This window comes from Coniophora puteana, assembly GCF_000271625.1.
Source record: "Coniophora puteana RWD-64-598 SS2 unplaced genomic scaffold CONPUscaffold_9, whole genome shotgun sequence".
Classification (NCBI taxonomy): Eukaryota; Fungi; Basidiomycota; class Agaricomycetes; order Boletales; family Coniophoraceae; genus Coniophora; species Coniophora puteana.
Window position 1 is genome coordinate 1,260,572 of NW_006913061.1, and position 15,596 is coordinate 1,276,167.

At 51.8% G+C, this 15,596-nt stretch overlaps 8 protein-coding genes across 8 annotated transcripts; 3 read left to right on the forward strand and 5 right to left on the reverse strand.

Annotated features, from left to right (window-relative positions):
* Positions 1 to 3: 3 nt before the first annotated feature.
* On the forward strand, positions 4 to 3,051 carry CONPUDRAFT_107252 (uncharacterized protein). The gene is made up of 13 exons (XM_007772657.1): positions 4 to 54; positions 120 to 198; positions 264 to 283; positions 332 to 394; positions 450 to 553; positions 619 to 958; positions 1,012 to 1,245; positions 1,300 to 1,581; positions 1,634 to 1,993; positions 2,044 to 2,181; positions 2,229 to 2,324; positions 2,371 to 2,817; positions 2,870 to 3,051. The coding sequence occupies exons 1-13, from the start codon at positions 49 to 51 to the stop codon at positions 2,945 to 2,947; spliced, it is 2,247 nt and encodes a 748-aa protein (XP_007770847.1). The 5' UTR covers positions 4 to 48; the 3' UTR covers positions 2,948 to 3,051.
* A 113-nt stretch (positions 3,052 to 3,164) lies between these two features.
* Positions 3,165 to 3,769, reverse strand: CONPUDRAFT_83439 (uncharacterized protein). Its single transcript, XM_007772658.1, has 2 exons — positions 3,720 to 3,769; positions 3,165 to 3,670 (listed from the first exon to the last, which is right to left on the reverse strand). Exons 1-2 carry the CDS (start codon positions 3,748 to 3,750, stop codon positions 3,255 to 3,257), a joined length of 447 nt encoding a protein of 148 aa, XP_007770848.1. The 5' UTR covers positions 3,751 to 3,769; the 3' UTR covers positions 3,165 to 3,254.
* Positions 3,770 to 3,920: 151 nt separating this feature from the next.
* Positions 3,921 to 6,214, forward strand: CONPUDRAFT_83440 (ATP synthase F1 alpha subunit). The gene is made up of 9 exons (XM_007772659.1): positions 3,921 to 4,023; positions 4,097 to 4,136; positions 4,243 to 4,329; positions 4,386 to 4,433; positions 4,493 to 5,137; positions 5,193 to 5,425; positions 5,486 to 5,601; positions 5,666 to 5,882; positions 5,932 to 6,214. The coding sequence occupies exons 1-9, from the start codon at positions 3,964 to 3,966 to the stop codon at positions 6,103 to 6,105; spliced, it is 1,620 nt and encodes a 539-aa protein (XP_007770849.1). The 5' UTR covers positions 3,921 to 3,963; the 3' UTR covers positions 6,106 to 6,214.
* Positions 6,215 to 6,234: 20 nt separating this feature from the next.
* On the reverse strand, positions 6,235 to 8,413 carry CONPUDRAFT_107257 (uncharacterized protein). Its single transcript, XM_007772660.1, has 10 exons — positions 8,291 to 8,413; positions 8,214 to 8,241; positions 8,062 to 8,156; positions 7,844 to 8,001; positions 7,541 to 7,706; positions 7,277 to 7,448; positions 6,867 to 7,194; positions 6,634 to 6,807; positions 6,428 to 6,559; positions 6,235 to 6,375 (listed from the first exon to the last, which is right to left on the reverse strand). Exons 1-10 carry the CDS (start codon positions 8,313 to 8,315, stop codon positions 6,301 to 6,303), a joined length of 1,353 nt encoding a protein of 450 aa, XP_007770850.1. The 5' UTR covers positions 8,316 to 8,413; the 3' UTR covers positions 6,235 to 6,300.
* Positions 8,414 to 8,585: 172 nt separating this feature from the next.
* CONPUDRAFT_91434 (actin filament-coating protein tropomyosin) lies at positions 8,586 to 9,273 on the forward strand (the record flags this gene model as incomplete). Its single annotated transcript, XM_007772661.1, has 4 exons — positions 8,586 to 8,603; positions 8,663 to 8,967; positions 9,037 to 9,127; positions 9,202 to 9,273. 4 exons carry the CDS (start codon positions 8,586 to 8,588, stop codon positions 9,271 to 9,273), a joined length of 486 nt encoding a protein of 161 aa, XP_007770851.1.
* Positions 9,274 to 9,559: 286 nt separating this feature from the next.
* CONPUDRAFT_60253 (methionine sulfoxide reductase B) lies at positions 9,560 to 10,158 on the reverse strand (the record flags this gene model as incomplete). The annotated part of the gene is made up of 4 exons (XM_007772301.1): positions 9,560 to 9,612; positions 9,663 to 9,788; positions 9,860 to 10,019; positions 10,102 to 10,158. The coding sequence occupies 4 exons, from the start codon at positions 10,156 to 10,158 to the stop codon at positions 9,560 to 9,562; spliced, it is 396 nt and encodes a 131-aa protein (XP_007770491.1).
* Positions 10,159 to 11,264: 1,106 nt separating this feature from the next.
* Positions 11,265 to 12,841, reverse strand: CONPUDRAFT_32800 (kinase-like protein; the record flags this gene model as incomplete). Its single annotated transcript, XM_007772215.1, has 9 exons — positions 11,265 to 11,355; positions 11,407 to 11,543; positions 11,597 to 11,740; positions 11,790 to 12,126; positions 12,189 to 12,294; positions 12,352 to 12,448; positions 12,503 to 12,625; positions 12,684 to 12,761; positions 12,815 to 12,841. Coding segments are annotated over 9 exons (1,140 nt in total), but the record flags the coding sequence as incomplete, so codon positions are not given.
* Positions 12,842 to 13,295: 454 nt separating this feature from the next.
* CONPUDRAFT_127014 (DUF1640-domain-containing protein) lies at positions 13,296 to 15,235 on the reverse strand (the record flags this gene model as incomplete). Its single annotated transcript, XM_007772662.1, has 6 exons — positions 13,296 to 13,343; positions 13,393 to 13,777; positions 13,839 to 14,431; positions 14,493 to 14,523; positions 14,590 to 14,889; positions 14,960 to 15,235. 4 exons carry the CDS (start codon positions 15,233 to 15,235, stop codon positions 14,382 to 14,384), a joined length of 657 nt encoding a protein of 218 aa, XP_007770852.1. The 3' UTR covers positions 13,296 to 13,343; positions 13,393 to 13,777; positions 13,839 to 14,381.
* Between the last annotated feature and the right edge of the window lie 361 nt (positions 15,236 to 15,596).

Sequence of the window (15,596 nt, forward strand, 5' to 3'; positions counted from 1 at the left end):
GCGGCTTCAGGTCCTCTACTCTACTTCTTGACATTCGTCGCCGAGCTCATGTGGGTAAGTCGTCGATATTTTGAACGCCTTGATCTCTGCTCATCAGTCTCATTGCATCGTGTTACCAGACCGAGCACAGAAATCCCGAAGGACGAACCTATTGGTTCAATACCAGTACTCGCGAGAGTGTTTGGGAGAAACCTGACGGTAAGCAGTCATTTTCCGTCCCACACCATCCCTTCCTCTTAGACTGATGTGTTATCACATTTAAGATCTCAAGACACCATTTGAGGTGAGCAGGTCAATCTATGCGTCATGACGACACTAACCCACAGGAAAGCGCGCGTTAGGTGAGACGAAGTGGAAAGAGTATTTCTCGGGCGGTCGCAAGTATTACTACAACGTACGTTTTCATGCATCAGACCTGATGTGATTACGCGTCTTATTAACGTCCTTAGACCGAGTCGAAGGAGTCGAAATGGGACATGCCAGACGAGCTCTTGCTTCTTCTGGAGAAAGTAGAGAAAGAATCTAGCCCAGCGCCTGCGCCCACTGCCACTCCGTGCGTACTTTTTTCTTTTCTTATTATGCTCACAAGCAACTCATACACTCCCCCTTCGTCATTAGTAGCGCCCCTCTTGCAATCACCTCAGGCCAAGCGACCCCAGCGGTCATCGATAACTCCAAGGCTTTAGTGTTGCCTGGCCAGGTGAACGGCACCGATGCACTAGCCAATCAGGCACCCTCCGGAGCCTTACCCGCTCGCCCAAATCTCCCCGAAGATCCTGTTATCCCCCATAACGGGTTTGCTACCTTTGAGGAAGGAGAGAAAGCGTTCATCCACCTGTTGAGGAAAGCTGGCGTTAGCGCAGACTGGAGCTGGGATCAAACAATGAGAACTATCATCACTGATCCGTTGTATAAAGCACTAAACTCTCTTGCTGAGAAAAAGGCAACTTGGCAAAAGGTGGGGTTCCTTTCCTTGCTCATATGATCGCTCAGATACTCACATGCGAACAGTACACAGAGGGACTTAAGCAGAAAGAACAAGAAGAGCGTGATTCACGCTTGTCTAAGCTGCGCCCTGCGATAAGGAATATGCTAAGAGGCAATCCCAACGTATTCCATTATAGCACGTTTGCGACCGCAGATAAGCTCTTTTCGCAGCACCCCATATGGCAGCAAGCCAAGATCGAGACCGAACGCAAGCTTATTTTTGAAGAGTACGTCGATGAGCTGAAACAACGTGAAGTGGTATGTCCACAGCGTCTGATTTCCCTTATACTTGTTTATCTCCCTTCCCTGCAGCAAGAAAGTCGGGCGGCCCGATCTCGCAGCGTTGCCAAAGTGGTACAGCTGTTCAAGACGTTGGAAGTGGATGTTCTCACTCGTTGGAGGAAAGCTCATGATCTTTTGGTAAACTCTGATGAGTGGCTGACTGATCTTGAGCTCCAAAAGCTCCCTACTCTCGACATCCTCCTCGCGTTCGAGGATTACAGTCGAGTGAAGGAACGGGAGTTTGACGAAGAGATGCGGCGCACACAGCTGGACAAAACTAGAAGAGAAAGAAAAGCAAGGGAGGGGTTCAAGGTGCGCCATTATCTTAACATGCATACAAGCATATATCCATAATAGAGTGCAGGCTTTATTGCAGGAATTAATTGAGTCCGGGAAGATCAAGGCTCGTACCAAATGGAAGCAAGTCTATCCTTCATTTGCTTCTGATGAACGCTACCTGAACCTGCTCGGCAAACCCGGTTCGAATCCTCTCGAACTTTTCTGGGACGTCGTCGACGGACTTGACCAGAGACTAGACGAGAAAATTGCGACGGCAGAGAAGGCCATTCAAGCGTACAACGACGAGAGGGCTGGCAAGGATGGCGTTGAAATATTTAAGCTCGCCGCTTCGACTGAACTGTCTGCGTTCCAAGCCATAGTCACTCACGACGCGGAAATTGCCAAAGATATCAGCAGCACTGACATTGAGGAGGTTTTCACCACTGTGAGTGGCTTTGACTATCTCTCTCACTGATGGTCTTAACTCCCTCCGAGCTTCACGATCAGGCGGTCAAGAAACAGAGTGACGAGCGCCGGCGTCAAGAACGGAAGCAGCGACATCTCCAGGATGACCTGCGCTACGCTCTCAGGAAGCTCCCCGAACCTCTCAACCTCGACGCAACTTATGAAGAGGTCAGTGAATAAACACATAGCCCATTATGATGCTGACAGACTGAAAGGCTGTACCATTGATCGAGCACCTACCCGAGTACAAGGCTCTTGAAGACGAAGAAGGACGGCGTGCGGCATTTGCTAAATATGTCAAGAGGCAGAAGGTTGGTATCTGATTTTTTTCTGTTCAAATATCTGATGAAAGCGCAGGAACGTATCCGTGAGGCTGCATCTGAGGACGGTGGTTCGACCACCAGCAGGAAACGCAAAGAGCCAACTCGCGACGACCGGGACCGGGACAGAGACTACCGCGATCGCACTCGAGAGTACGACCGTGATGGACGAGGCTCGCGACGCCACCGTGGTGACGACTACGACGGCTACTCTCGCGACTCTCGTGACCGCGACCACAAGGACAGTCGCAGCGGGAAGGATCGTGAATACCGCTCGCGCCATGCGAGAGACGACCGCGACGACTATCACAGGTCGCGCCGTAGCCCCCGCTCGGATCATGGACGCGGAAGTCGACATGACGATGCACCTCCTTACGACGATGAGCGCGACCGCAGTCGTGACCGGCAGGAGAAAAGGCACGAGTCGCCAAGACCTAGTAAGCGTGAAGCTTCTCGCCACGAGGAGCCTGCCAGGTCTGAGAAGGTGTGTATGAGCGTACTTATGACGCGGTGAGTTTATTCTGACATTTTTCAAGCGTCCGAGATATGACCCCGATGTGGAAGACCGCAAGGAAAAGGGCAGGGAAGAGACGCCGGAGGAAGGGGAAATTTAGTGGCGTTGGTCTCCTTCAGTCCGGTTCACGACTATGCTCTAAGCAAATCAGTGTCAGTAGCTCGTATGTTGGTGGTCAAATATCATGCTTTAATTGTGCTCCGTTTGGTCCATGATCATGCTTGCTGTTCTTCGAAGTATGAAGGTATCAGGCACCCAGGACACGTCCTGACCCAATTTTTATGCAGCATATGTGGGTTATATAAGTGGCAGAACAAATAAAGAACAGCGCTGAAGAATAACGCCTAGGGTAGTAAAATTTGATTAAGTCTTCATTAGTCTTGGACATAAGCGACATAAAGTAAATGCTATGGCTGCGAATCGACGATTTCTATTTGACCTATGCGAAGACGGGTGTATGGGTGCTTGTTCTTGATGGTCTTCTGGTAACCCTTTCGTCTCTTCTTCTTGAAGACGACCTCCATTTTACCCTTGGTGTGCTCGACGACAGTCGCGTCTACCTTGACACGAGTTGAAGGAATGGTGGGATCTCCGCGGAGGGTATACTCGCGCGAACCAATTTCGTGGATGTTGCTCAAAGCAATACTGTCTCCGACGCGTACATCCTTGAGGTGAGGGACAGTAAGAAGGTCGCGTGGTGCAAGGATGTACTTGCGTCCGACTATGGAGGCAATAATGTACTGTGACGGTTGTGAGCGGATGAGGTTGAGCGCGTCAGACGCAGAGCCTGGAACTGCTGGCGTATGGAATGACCGCGCTGAGACTGAGAAAACATTAGAGAGAAAGCCATCATTGGAAAGAGGGAGACTGACTGTTGCGCAGACCTGCCAGCCAGCTTCGCATTTTCCATGCGGCCATACTGAGGGTAGTGCAAGACGTGACAAATTATTGCCGCGCCGTGTTCCCGCGTGTTGATTTCGTTGTCGGTTGTGGCCGCACCACGGTCGGGTGGTGATTGAATCTCCGCCTAAAAAAAGAGGCTTTCATGCGTCCGTCCCGACAATTCCCTAACACCGACTCACTTGTTCACTCTCATCCCACTTTCCCTTATCCTCCATGCACAGAATCGCACTTAGAAACTCGGCACGCAGAGCTGCGCTCGCCGCTGCCCCCAAGGTACACAACAACCCTTTTTCTACCGTGCCACGTCAAAAACTCATCTTTTTTCAACCTACTTTACTCCCAACAGAGCCAGCTTGCTACGCGCTCGTATGCAACTGCTAAGCCTGGTTCGTACACCATCCAACCAGGACTACTGCGGCCTTACTCACCCGCACCCGTTTCCGCTTGCTCGTTGCCTTTTCGTCGCGAAATGAACGTGTCGCGCCCGTGTAGCTGCATCGGAGGTTTCCTCGATATTGGAGTCCCGCATCTCGGGCACCTCTGTCGCCGGCAACGTCGAAGAGACTGGCCGTGTCTTGAGTATGCCTTCCATACATGCTAGCCTCCAGGACGTGTAAACTTACATGAATTCCAAGGCGTCGGTGACGGTATTGGACGTGTCTGGGGTCTCAGGAACGTCCAGGGTACGTTTCTTTTCCACGCTTGCTATTAAACCCGCACACCAACCCATGTCTCCCTCCAGCCGAGGAGATGGTGGAATTCTCTTCTGGTGTCCGTGGCATGTGTCTGAACTTGGAGGCGGACAACGTCGGTGTCTCCATTTTCGGTAACGACCGTCTCATCAAGGAGGGCGACACCGTCAAGCGTACCGGCCAGATCGTCGACGTTCCTGTTGGCCCTAACCTGCTCGGCCGTGTTGTTGACGCTCTCGGTAACCCCATCGACGGCAAGGGCCCCATTGAGGCTGCTGAGCGCCGCCGTGCCTCCGTCAAAGCACCCGGCATTCTCCCCCGTCGCTCGGTCAACCAGCCCATGATGACTGGTCTCAAGCCCATCGACGCTATGGTGCCCATTGGTCGTGGCCAGCGTGAGCTTATCATCGGTGACCGTCAGACCGGTAAGACCGCCGTCGCCATCGACACCATCCTCAACCAGAAGCGCTGGAACGATGGCCAGGATGAGTCTAAGAAGCTCTACTGTGTTTACGTTGCTGTCGGTCAGAAGCGTTCCACCGTCGCTCAGCTCGTCAAGACCCTTGAGGAGAACGACGCCATGAAGTACTCCATCATCGTCGCTGCCACCGCCTCCGAGGCCGCTCCTCTCCAGTACCTTGCTCCCTTCTCGGGCTGTGCTATGGGCGAGTGGTTCCGTGACAACGGCAAGCACGGTAAGTTTTGGAGTGCATGCATTCGCGGGTTACCTAATTTACGTGAATATTTCAGCCCTTATCATCTACGATGACTTGTCCAAGCAGGCCGTTGCTTACCGCCAGATGTCCCTCCTTCTCCGTCGTCCTCCCGGTCGTGAGGCCTACCCTGGTGACGTTTTCTACCTCCACTCGCGTCTCCTTGAGCGTGCTGCCAAGATGAGCGATAAGTTCGGTGGTGGATCCCTCACTGCTCTCCCCATCATTGAGACCCAGGGTGGTGATGTCTCTGCTTACATTCCCACTAACGTAAGTTTCTACGTTACAAAGCATGACACAGTGAATCTGACAATGAAATGGGTTTCATAGGTTATCTCCATCACCGACGGTCAGATCTTCTTGGAGGCTGAGCTCTTCTTCCGTGGTGTCCGTCCCGCCATTAACGTCGGTCTGTCCGTGTCGCGTGTCGGCTCTGCTGCCCAGACGTAAGCTCCGCTTTATGATCATATATATGGGCGCCTTGAACTGATCATCCTATCATCTTCACAGCAAGATCATGAAGAAGTTCGCTGGTTCGCTCAAGCTCTACCTCGCCCAATACCGTGAGGTCGCCGCCTTCGCCCAGTTCGGTTCCGATCTCGATGCCTCGACGCGCTTCCTGCTCTCCCGTGGTGCTCGTCTCACCGAGCTCCTCAAGCAAGGCCAGTACCAGCCTCTCTCCACCGAGATCCAGGTGCCCATCATCTACGCCGGTGTCAACGGTCTTGTGAGTATATTCATGCACTATCCATTATTCTTGGCTCATGTTCTTGCAGCTCGATACCATCCCCGTCGACCAGATCACCCGCTGGGAAGCTGAGTTCCGCCAGCACCTTACCTCCGCGCAGACCGCCCTCCTCGAGGAGATCTCGAGTGGTAACGTCACCCCCGAGGTTGAGGCTAAAATCAAGAAGGTCGTCGAAGACCACGTTTCCTCTTTCACTTCGTAGATTTCCTATAGATAAGCTGGACACCAGTATTATTGTCTAGTCTATCCCTTGCAATACCATTATGAACTTCATTTTGGTTACACTAATGATTCAATACACTCACTTGGCCTGCAGCCACATGAAAATCGTGCGAGGGGTTTATGTATACCATATGGTTATGAAAAGATGACGAGCTTATAATGGTACTGCCTAGTCCTATTCTTCTGCCTCATCAAAATCCTCATCGTCGTCAAACTCTTCATCCTCTACTTCATCCATGGATTCTTTCAGCTAAAAGGAGGGTGAACTCGATGAAGATGTCAATCTACGGAGATTGACGCACCATCTCCAACAGTTCATGGCACTCATTCAGATGCGCCATGACGATACCCTGTCCTTCAGGTATATTCCCGTCCACCCCAACGAACTTTCCCTCTTTACGCATGGATTCTATCTGGTGCAGCGCAAGTTGATACTATACAGTGGTGACGTGCGGCGATTAGCGTCTACGCGTGTCCAACGCGTTGATGATGGAAGAAAAGAACGAACGGGATATAAGTCGCGAGGGCTGAACGGGCCGCCATATTTCAAGACTTCGTTCAGACACTTCTTGACTGTGGAAAGCTTATTTGCTACTGGCATAAGCTCTTCGGACACCGGTTCACTCGAGGACAGCAGCCTGTAGATCAAGCCATAACATCGTCTGAGCAAGTATAGCAGTACCTGTCCACATGAGGCTTGTCAGGCATCGCTCTGGTGCCACCTCGTAATAAAATACTAACAAACTGTCCCGGCGGTCGATTCTCTTCCGAGTCGATAAACTTGCCGTCTACGCGCATCTTGTCGATCTCTTGCAGACTCAGCTGATAATTATACAGGTCGGTCTCGCGGAGACTCCACCGGTGCGTGAACACGAGGTTCTCGAGCTCCTGGCGGATCTGGCTGAGCCGGTCGTATATTGCCTTGAGAGACGACGCGACGTTCTTTGAATCCTCTCGCGCCTTGACCTCCTGTAATATCTCAAAGAGCTCTTCTAGGAGCGACGAGCAGAGCACCTGGGACGCGGGGACGATGCCGCCTGGACCAAGAAACTTGCCGTCGACACGCTGCCTGCGGAAGGGCGAGGAAGATGCATTCCCGACGTTCAGTACGAGCGAATCACATCATTCGGATATCAGGCTGAACACTCAACGAATCGATCTTTCTGAGCTCCTCCTGAAGCGGCTTGAGCTCAGTTTTATGCGATCCTTCCTTTGAGGCAAGGGCAACGAGCTGCCGTCGTATGGTGACCAGCCGTTCGTGAATGGGGATAAGCTCAACGGAGAGGACGGAAAGAGATTCTTGCAGCGATTCCACGATAGCATCTTTAGAGCCCGTTTAATGAACTTGGTCCGCGAGCACGAGAGAAGGTGCAAGAGCAAAACTGAATGGAGGAAATGAAAAGGCGGACACGCACCGCATTCGTTCAGCTGGCGTTCTAAAAGGGTCGTCATTGCTCTCGGATGCTTCCCGCTTTCAGCGTCATGCTGAACTATTTGGCGGAGTTCCTCAAGCCGGCGATGAAAGGGGGCGAGGTCGGATTCGTTGTAGACTCCGGATTCGTTCATGTGGTTGAGGATTTGCTATACATAGCGCAGAGGCGCATAAAGGACACGTCTCAGTCAGCATGTCGAGCCAGAAGCAGGGTGGCGTCGAGGTGACAAGGGGATGGGATGAAGGCTAGAGGGTGTGCATTACCTCAAGCAAGTGCGGGACTCACCCTCATGGAGGCGATCTGGGAGTATACGGCGGGGCACTCTTTCGTGCGGCCGAGGGTAAGATAGCATAGAGAGAGAAGCTGGAAGACATCGGCGAGAGTGGTGTCGACGCGGTTGTTGTATGTCTGACTCTCGTCGCGGACGTCGTTAAGTTTGGTGACTAGGGGTTGATTCCGGCTCGTTATCTATGCCGAGGGTGAAGAGAGATGGAAGTGCGGACCTTGCTTGACGACTTGCTGGTAGAGCGTGTTGACGTCGGAAGCCTTGATAAATTCACCGCGATCTCGTTTGAGAGCGGTAAGACGGTTGCGGATGCTAGCAAGGCAGAGGGTTAGGAGCGAGGGTTATACGCCATTAACGCGGCATACTCACTTGATTACGGCCTCGAGGATGGGCAGCTCTGCAGGTACATAAGAAGAGATCTGAGTGCTAGACAATACAGAACTTGCCCTCCTGTGCGACTGGTGCGACCATTCTGTATCACTTTCCTTGTTCTGTTCTGTGCTGCTCTAGTCTGTCGAGCGCGTGTGCGGCTCTTGCTCACGTAGGTGACGGATTAAACGAGGTATCATGATCGTAAAAGGTAGCGTCTGCGCATAATCGCATCTTTCCCACGGCTTATTCCCGCATAAATATTGTCTTGAATTACTTAAATCAACCTTGCCCTCGCCACCGCCAGTCCCCGTCTACCCATCCCGCTTCCCCCAACAGCCTACCCTCCCCGTCCTCCGCCAGAACCCATCAATGGATAAGATCAAGGATGTGTGTACTCCGACTTGACGCGCTCAGATTCTCCGATCCTCATCATTTCATCCTCGCAGAAACTCAACTCGCTCCGTGCAGAGGCTGACAACGCAGTAGCCCGTGCAGAGGAAGCAGAGACCAAGACCAAGAAGTACGAACAGCAGCTTCTTGAGAGGGACCAGGAGATCACCTCTCTCACCCACCGCAACGCTGTTCTTGAGGAGGAGCTCGAGAAGGCCGAGGGCAAGGTCAACGAGCTCAAGGCCGCCAACCAGGAGGGCGAGGGCGCGCGCACCACCAACGAGGGTCTCAACAGAAAGATCCAGCTTCTTGAGGAGGAGCTCGACGCGGCAGAGAAGAACGTCAAAGAGACTATGGAGAAGTGCGTGTCCTCCCTTGCTGCGATCGTTATCATCTAGATCAATAGCCCCTGATCGCGTCTACCCTCTAGGCTGCGTCAAGTTGATGTCAAGGCGGAGCACTTCGAGCGCCAGGTGCATGTCCTGGAGCAGGAGCGCGACCAATGGGAGAAGAAATTCGAGGTACGCGCATTGCACCTGCGGCTACTTTGCCCGACGCGATTATTACGTATATTAACGACACGTGTGTTTGGCAGGACATGCAAGAGAAATACAAGAAGTCGAAAGGCGAACTCGACGAACTTGTGTCCAGCATGGAAGGCCTCTAGGCACATCATCCACTTCGTTTCCTCATTTCCTCATCAAGCTGCAGGGACGTTCCTATCTGTCGCGCATCTTCGCCCCCTTCTGTATATCAATCAACCTACATTGCGCTAATGTCTCCGTCGGGTTTGCCGTACGAGTTCACGACGTCTGGTCACGACTTTTATACCATGCTGACCACGAAATTTCAATGTAAATCGTTCAAATTTCAGTCATCTCATGCATCCAGAACTAGTAAGGTTGCGGTCCCTTGAGTGGGAGGCCCCTATATCGTATGTATCTAAAGCCCACTCAAGGCTCGGTGAACTTCAGCGAGATGGAGTTGACACAGTGTCTCTCGTCCGCTACAAAGATTTCAGTAACAGATGGTGTGGGCGCAAAAGCAAGCACTCACTTGGTGTGGGGAAGCCTTCTCCCTTGAAGACATGGCCGAGATGGCCTCCACAAGCCGCACAAGTGATCTCTGTGCGGGTTATGCCCATAGATCGGTCTTCGTGCCTGTTCACTGCACCGGGGATAGCTGTAATGACGCATACATTGATCAATCGACTGCGGTTATCAGCGTACAAGCTCGCGGAATCCGGTGCTCACCGTCAAAGAAGGCCGGCCATCCACAACCACTCTTGAATTTGGTCGCGCTCTTGTACAGGGGTGTCCCGCATCCAGCGCACTCGTAGGCGCCCTCCTGGTAATGACTATCGTACTTGCCCGTGCCGGGAGGCTCCGTGCCCTTCTGCCTTAGGATTCTAAACTAATACAAATGCCTGCCGTCAGTCTATGCTCAATCAAGAGATGCCTATGGCCGAGATACATCATGAGAAAGAGTCAATCACCTGCTCAGGATTGAGGATGGCGCGCCATTCGCTCTCGGGCTTGGTTTTATCGGCCATGCTTCTGGTGGTTTGAACGATTCGGGGTGCGATTCGCGCTGTTCTAAGTGCAGTCGTTCGCAGTGCTCTGCCCAACATATATAAGAGCTGAATGGCAACTCCCATGATCCACTCCGATTTCTCTCAGCCAGATCGGGTACGGGTATACAGCTATGAGTAATACATGAACACAGCTATCGTGCCAAAAACGTGCCGCCGGATGCTTGCTTACTATGCAACTAGGCCCAGAGAGCAGCTAGCGGTGCACCAACAGTGCAGAACAGCAGTGCCTGTCACCTATGATTCAACATCGCACGAACATGATGCAGCACGCATTTAATCAAGTTTAAAGCACAAGGATGCACGTGCACGGCTTATGCGCAAGGCTTACTGCGTTAACGTCATTAATTACCGAATGAATGTAAGTAGATGAATAAAGTGGTCGTAATTACGAAGTCCCGAACGATTGCCGGACTACTAGGTACGTATGGGACCATACATGCCGAGTCGACGACAGTTCGCATCATAACCAGTACCAGCTCACCGAAAAAACAAAAAACCTCCCCAAATTGCCCGCTTCACATCCAGTATGGTGATCCAATATATAACAGATCCAAAAACTACGCGGCAACCAGAGAGGATGACTGAAGACGCAGGGATAAACAGTAATTAGAATAGGACTTCGGACAAGACCGCCCACCCAGAGGCGTGTCCTCCCGTCGTCCGTGAAAGCGGCACTTTCCTTCGTGCCAATGCCATGTCTCGACGAAGTGTGAGATGCGCTAATATTGCAAAAAGATGGGGTGGTGGATGTGTGATCACAAGGTAAAGGTAAGTACAGAATAGAGACAAACGAGAGATGGGGTATATTGGTCCATAAAACCTGAAATTGGGACGTGGATAGATATCAAATATCATACTGTCAGCACCACTATCCATTGTTCAAGACTAGCACTGACCTACGTGTAGTGTCATGAATAAACCTTCTCCGACATGTTCATGTTCTCCATTGGAACATGCCCCAGGCCTGCTCCGTCGTAATCGGGGCTCTGACGACTGTCGAGCATGGCGGAAGCCAAAATATCGCCGTTCGGTTCAAGCGTAGCAGGCGTGACGGGTCGTGACGGGTTGGTGGTAGCGGTAAACATGGACACTATTTGCTGATTGTGCGGGTAATATGACCGGCGTTGCATCTTCTTGAAGTCGTAGCATGTAAATCTGAGGGATCATGTTAGTAGGCATGATATATCAGCAAAAAAAAAGACTTACTGCTCCTCCATCTGTCTCATTTCTGCGCTTAGCGTGTTGACGTCGCGGTTGGCTTTCCTGTGTTTCGCCTTTAGAGGGTTATCCTCCAGGAGAAGTTCTTCCAGCTCGTGCGAAGCGTCAAAGTTGGCTTTCTTTGACTGTATCCACAGATCAGTACAGTTAGCATCTCGAGACAGAATAATGATATTACATCAGGCGTGAAAGGAGGAACGATCTCTTTGGTGAGAAGGCCATCCCAGTCCACGTTCTGGAACCAAGGGTGTCTCCGTATTTCCTCGAAGCTCTCGCCGTTCGGCCTGCAGCCCAATCTCCTGGTAGTATCCCGGTCCAAAAACTTGTGTCCAGTCAACATGCGATTCGCATGATTATTCTGACCCACTCACTCCTTTAAGTGCCTGAAGACCAGGGCGGCTACATTTGCGTTCAGCATCCTCAGGGAACCTTAAAGAGTCTCTGGAGATACTATGCGTCAAGTCACCGTTCGTCTTGCCCCGGTATGGCCGCCGTCCAAAGAGCAACTCATATGCACAGACGCCCAGTGACCACCAATCAATCTGATAAGAATAGCCCCGCTTCATCAGGATCTCGGGGGCCATATATGCCATCGAGCCAGCCACGCCAGTCAGCGGCTTTCTGTCAGTGAAATGGACGGCAATGTTGAAGTCCGTCAGGTGGGCGTGACCACGCTCGTCAAGGAGGATGTTGTCAGGTTTCAGATCTCTGCGGGTCGAAGAGTAAAATTTGTGCAAGGTACCAGGGACAGGCTGGAAAAGGGTTCTTACCGGTGCATGATATGGTTTTCGTGCAGGAAGCAAAGAGCAGAGCCGATCTCGGCGACATAAAAGCGGACAACTTCTTCCGGTAGCGATCCCAGTCTCTCCAAATGGACTACACAAGAACGAAATTAGACAAGGAAAGGCCAGCTCCAGAGACGGAATAACGTACACCGGAGATCACCGCCAAGCATGAGGTCGAGGACGAAGAAGCAGTTCTCATCATCTTGGAAGGCATATCGCAAGTTGACGACAAAGGGGTGGTCAACCTAAGTAGGGAGTTTGAGCGCCCGCATTTCGATAGCACGATTATCGGTACTAACCTCCTCGAGCAGACGGCGCTCCTGTATGACGTTCGCAACAGCTTTCATCTTGACACACTTGCTCTTGTTGATGTACTTGAGGGCGTAGAGATCCCGAGTCTGCTTGTGCTGGACCATTCGGACCTGCAAGAATATTGGACGGATGAGTACGTTTTTGGCGCTATATTGGAATGCTACGTACCTTTCCGAAGGCTCCCTTGCCCACACATCGAAGAAGAACAAAATGGAAAAGATTTACATCTCCTTCAAAGTCGACCGGCTAGAGTGGATAATATAAGCCATCGCGATGAGAGTTGGCGAGAAAGGACAGACCGTAGGACGACAACAGACTGCTCCCATCGTGTCGAGGACCTATCTGAGGTGAGTCGAAAGGGGTAGGACGGGATGTGGGCTTATAGAGTAGTGCGGGGAAAGACGTGACAAAGGTCACCGTGTGATGGGTGTTGGATAAGTGAATTAGGAAGCGGAAAGTCACGGGGAATGATACAAGGAAGGAGAAACGAGTGTTCGTAGGTCGCTCGAGGCTGTGGGGAACGGGGGCGAAGAGGGCGTGGGGCGGGGAGAGGGGAGAAAATGGTGGGGGCAGCCGCTCGCTGGCGTCGTGGGCGTCGTGGTCGGACAAATTCAGTCTTTGGCAGACTTGGTACGGGAGGGAAATGGCAAATGCAGCCGTGACTGGCGGGCGTGACGGCAAATGATGGGACGTGTGATATCCGTCACCACCTACTCAACATCTGCCCATCTATATTTGTAACGTATCTCTGGTAAAATATATTTAGCTCCTTGGCCATCCAGAACGCTCACGTACAAACGACAGTAGCCTACTTGGTCCTCGGCCGCGGTAAGCTGCAGACATTTCGCCACGTTCTCTCTAGCTCATGTTTGGATAGAAACAATGTCACTAAATACCCTCAGACCCCTTGTCCTCTCAGGTCCATCAGGGGTAGGCAAGGGAACGCTGCTCAAGCGTCTCTTCGCAGACTTCCCCGACAAGTTTGGCTTCAGTGTCTCTCGTACGGCCCTCCACGCTTTGTGACCGCATTCTCTCCCTTTGACACAGATATACGCGCCTAAGACACAACCCGTGCTCCTCGCCCCGGCGAGACGGACGGAAGAGAATACCACTTTGTCACCAAAGACAAGTTTGAGGATCTCATCAAACGTAACGCCTTCATCGAGTGGGCGCAGTTTTCTGGAAACTATTACGGCACCAGCATACAGACCGTCCGCGACGTGGGCGCTACCGGCAGACGTTGCGTGCTCGATATCGATGCTCAGGTAGATTCATTCAGCCATATCGTTCTGTCTTCCACAATGATACTGACCGATGTCAACCCAGGGCGTGCGATCCGTTAAAAAGACCGATCTTTCCCCCGTCTATGTCTTCATCTCGCCACCGTCCAGGTCTGCTCTCATAGAACGTCTCCGCGGCCGCGCGACCGATACCGAAGAATCGATTCAGAAGCGGACTGCAGCTTCTCTCGAAGAACTTCGTTATGCCCAGGAGCCAGGCGCGTACGACTATGTCATAGTGAACGATGACCTCGACCAGGCCTACGTGAAATTTAAGCAGCTTGCTCTCGGCGAACCCTTCAAAGGAGACGCGCTTCCGCACTTAGACAGCTAGACCAGGTCCGACCTTTAACTCGAGTTCATACCCAACACGTGTGTCCGATAAGCACGTGGAAACCTTCGAGGCCGAGGGAAAATCTAGAGAAATATTATATATAGCTACAAGGGCCGTACCTCCGATTATAACATAGACTAGCGGTATTTGGCAGCCTCCCTCTCCAAACTGCCAGGGCCAAATTAAACAAATGGGCCAATATCTACGCGAGCATCGAACCGCAGTCCGAGAGGAGGAGGAGTCTTTCTGTGTCTAAACTCTGAAGCGAAGGTAGGCCATGAGCAGTGCAGAGCAACCGGTCACTAGAGTTCGCCGTGGTCAGCAGACGCCTTCTCTGAGCAATGTGAGAGAGAAACGACCCACCAAATCCGACTAGGTACTGCAGTGTCGTTGCCTGGGGAGAACAGACCATTAGCACCTCCACAAGCCCGACAGGACGGAATGGAGACATGCCACTGACCTTGGATTGTTGTATCGCGGTCCGCAGGTTGTTGATCTCCTGTTCAATGCGAGTGTCCACCTCCTTAATCTTGAGCTCCTGCTTTCCGCTCTCTTCGCGTAGGCGGCCTTTCTCCAGGTTAAGGTCCAGGCGCACGCCCGCCTGCGTACGTGTAATCTCCTCCCGCAGACGTTGCTTCAGCTTCTCAATATCCGCCATGAGGCGATCGTTCTCTGCTTTGATCATCGCGAGATCGTTCTTCTCCATTAGCTGAAGCTCATTTTTCATCTGCTGAAAGTCAACTTGCTGGGTATATTGATGCTAATATGGACCGGGCCGTAGGAGGGCACATCCGTTAGCAGTCTTCAATTCCGACAGACGGCCAACACACCTTTTCCTGCTCGGCCTTTGTTACCATATTGTTCGTCATGTTACGTATGCTTTCGTCGATGACCTCGGCCATGGCAGACATAATACCTTCAGCCTGAGCTCGGTTCAACCCTTCTCGCTCCAGCCGCTGAACGAAGTGGTGGGTATCGAAGTGGAAATCATGAACCGGTCTAGTTAGGTGGAAATATCTGGCGCAAAAGGATGATGAATTAGGGATGCGCCCTGCGCTGGTCCATGACGTGCGGGAGCGGAGGAGGTTAGGTAGTACTGAGGACATGGATCGAGTGCAACATGGTCGTGGGAATTAAACCTATCCCAAGATGTCTCGAGACAGGGGCACATGTCATCATCGACAGAACATTAACGTGACTGACGCTACGCACAACATCCACACCAGTACCAAGAATTCATCCAGTGGTTAATTTATGAGGTGCCACCAGTCAAGATTATTGTACGCTTGTCACTTATGATTCATATGAGGGCGGCAGGGATTATTAGTTTCGGCTAACAACTACTTCAGGTTCATTACTCCGAGTCACTTCGGAGACTTGTCTTTTCACGGTTTCTTTTCATCTCTCCTGCCGGACTTCAATTACAAAGAGGCTAGAAGACACTGTACGAGTCTTATCTCAAAGTCT

What these genes read in the sequence shown, in the direction of transcription:
- CONPUDRAFT_107252 (XM_007772657.1), top strand. An exon ending in AAAAGGCAACTTGGCAAAAG is followed by an intron (nt 959 to 1,011) that starts GTGGGGTTCCTT and finishes ACATGCGAACAG; the next exon opens with TACACAGAGGGACTTAAGCA. An exon ending in AGCTGAAACAACGTGAAGTG is followed by an intron (nt 1,246 to 1,299) that starts GTATGTCCACAG and finishes CCTTCCCTGCAG; the next exon opens with CAAGAAAGTCGGGCGGCCCG.
- CONPUDRAFT_83439 (XM_007772658.1), bottom strand. Translation starts at nt 3,750, where the DNA reads ATGCGAAGCTGGCTGGCAGGTCTGCGCAACA. An exon ending in GCTGGCAGGTCTGCGCAACA is followed by an intron (nt 3,671 to 3,719) that starts GTCAGTCTCCCT and finishes ATGTTTTCTCAG; the next exon opens with TCTCAGCGCGGTCATTCCAT.
- CONPUDRAFT_107257 (XM_007772660.1), bottom strand. Translation starts at nt 8,315, where the DNA reads ATGGTCGCACCAGTCGCACAGGAGG. An exon ending in CGCACCAGTCGCACAGGAGG is followed by an intron (nt 8,242 to 8,290) that starts GCAAGTTCTGTA and finishes ATGTACCTGCAG; the next exon opens with AGCTGCCCATCCTCGAGGCC. An exon ending in CCCAGATCGCCTCCATGAGG is followed by an intron (nt 7,707 to 7,843) that starts GTGAGTCCCGCA and finishes CGCTATGTATAG; the next exon opens with CAAATCCTCAACCACATGAA.
- CONPUDRAFT_83440 (XM_007772659.1), top strand. Translation starts at nt 3,964, where the DNA reads ATGCACAGAATCGCACTTAGAAACTCGGCACGCAGAGCTGCGCTCGCC. An exon ending in AGAGACTGGCCGTGTCTTGA is followed by an intron (nt 4,330 to 4,385) that starts GTATGCCTTCCA and finishes ATGAATTCCAAG; the next exon opens with GCGTCGGTGACGGTATTGGA. An exon ending in CCGTGACAACGGCAAGCACG is followed by an intron (nt 5,138 to 5,192) that starts GTAAGTTTTGGA and finishes TGAATATTTCAG; the next exon opens with CCCTTATCATCTACGATGAC.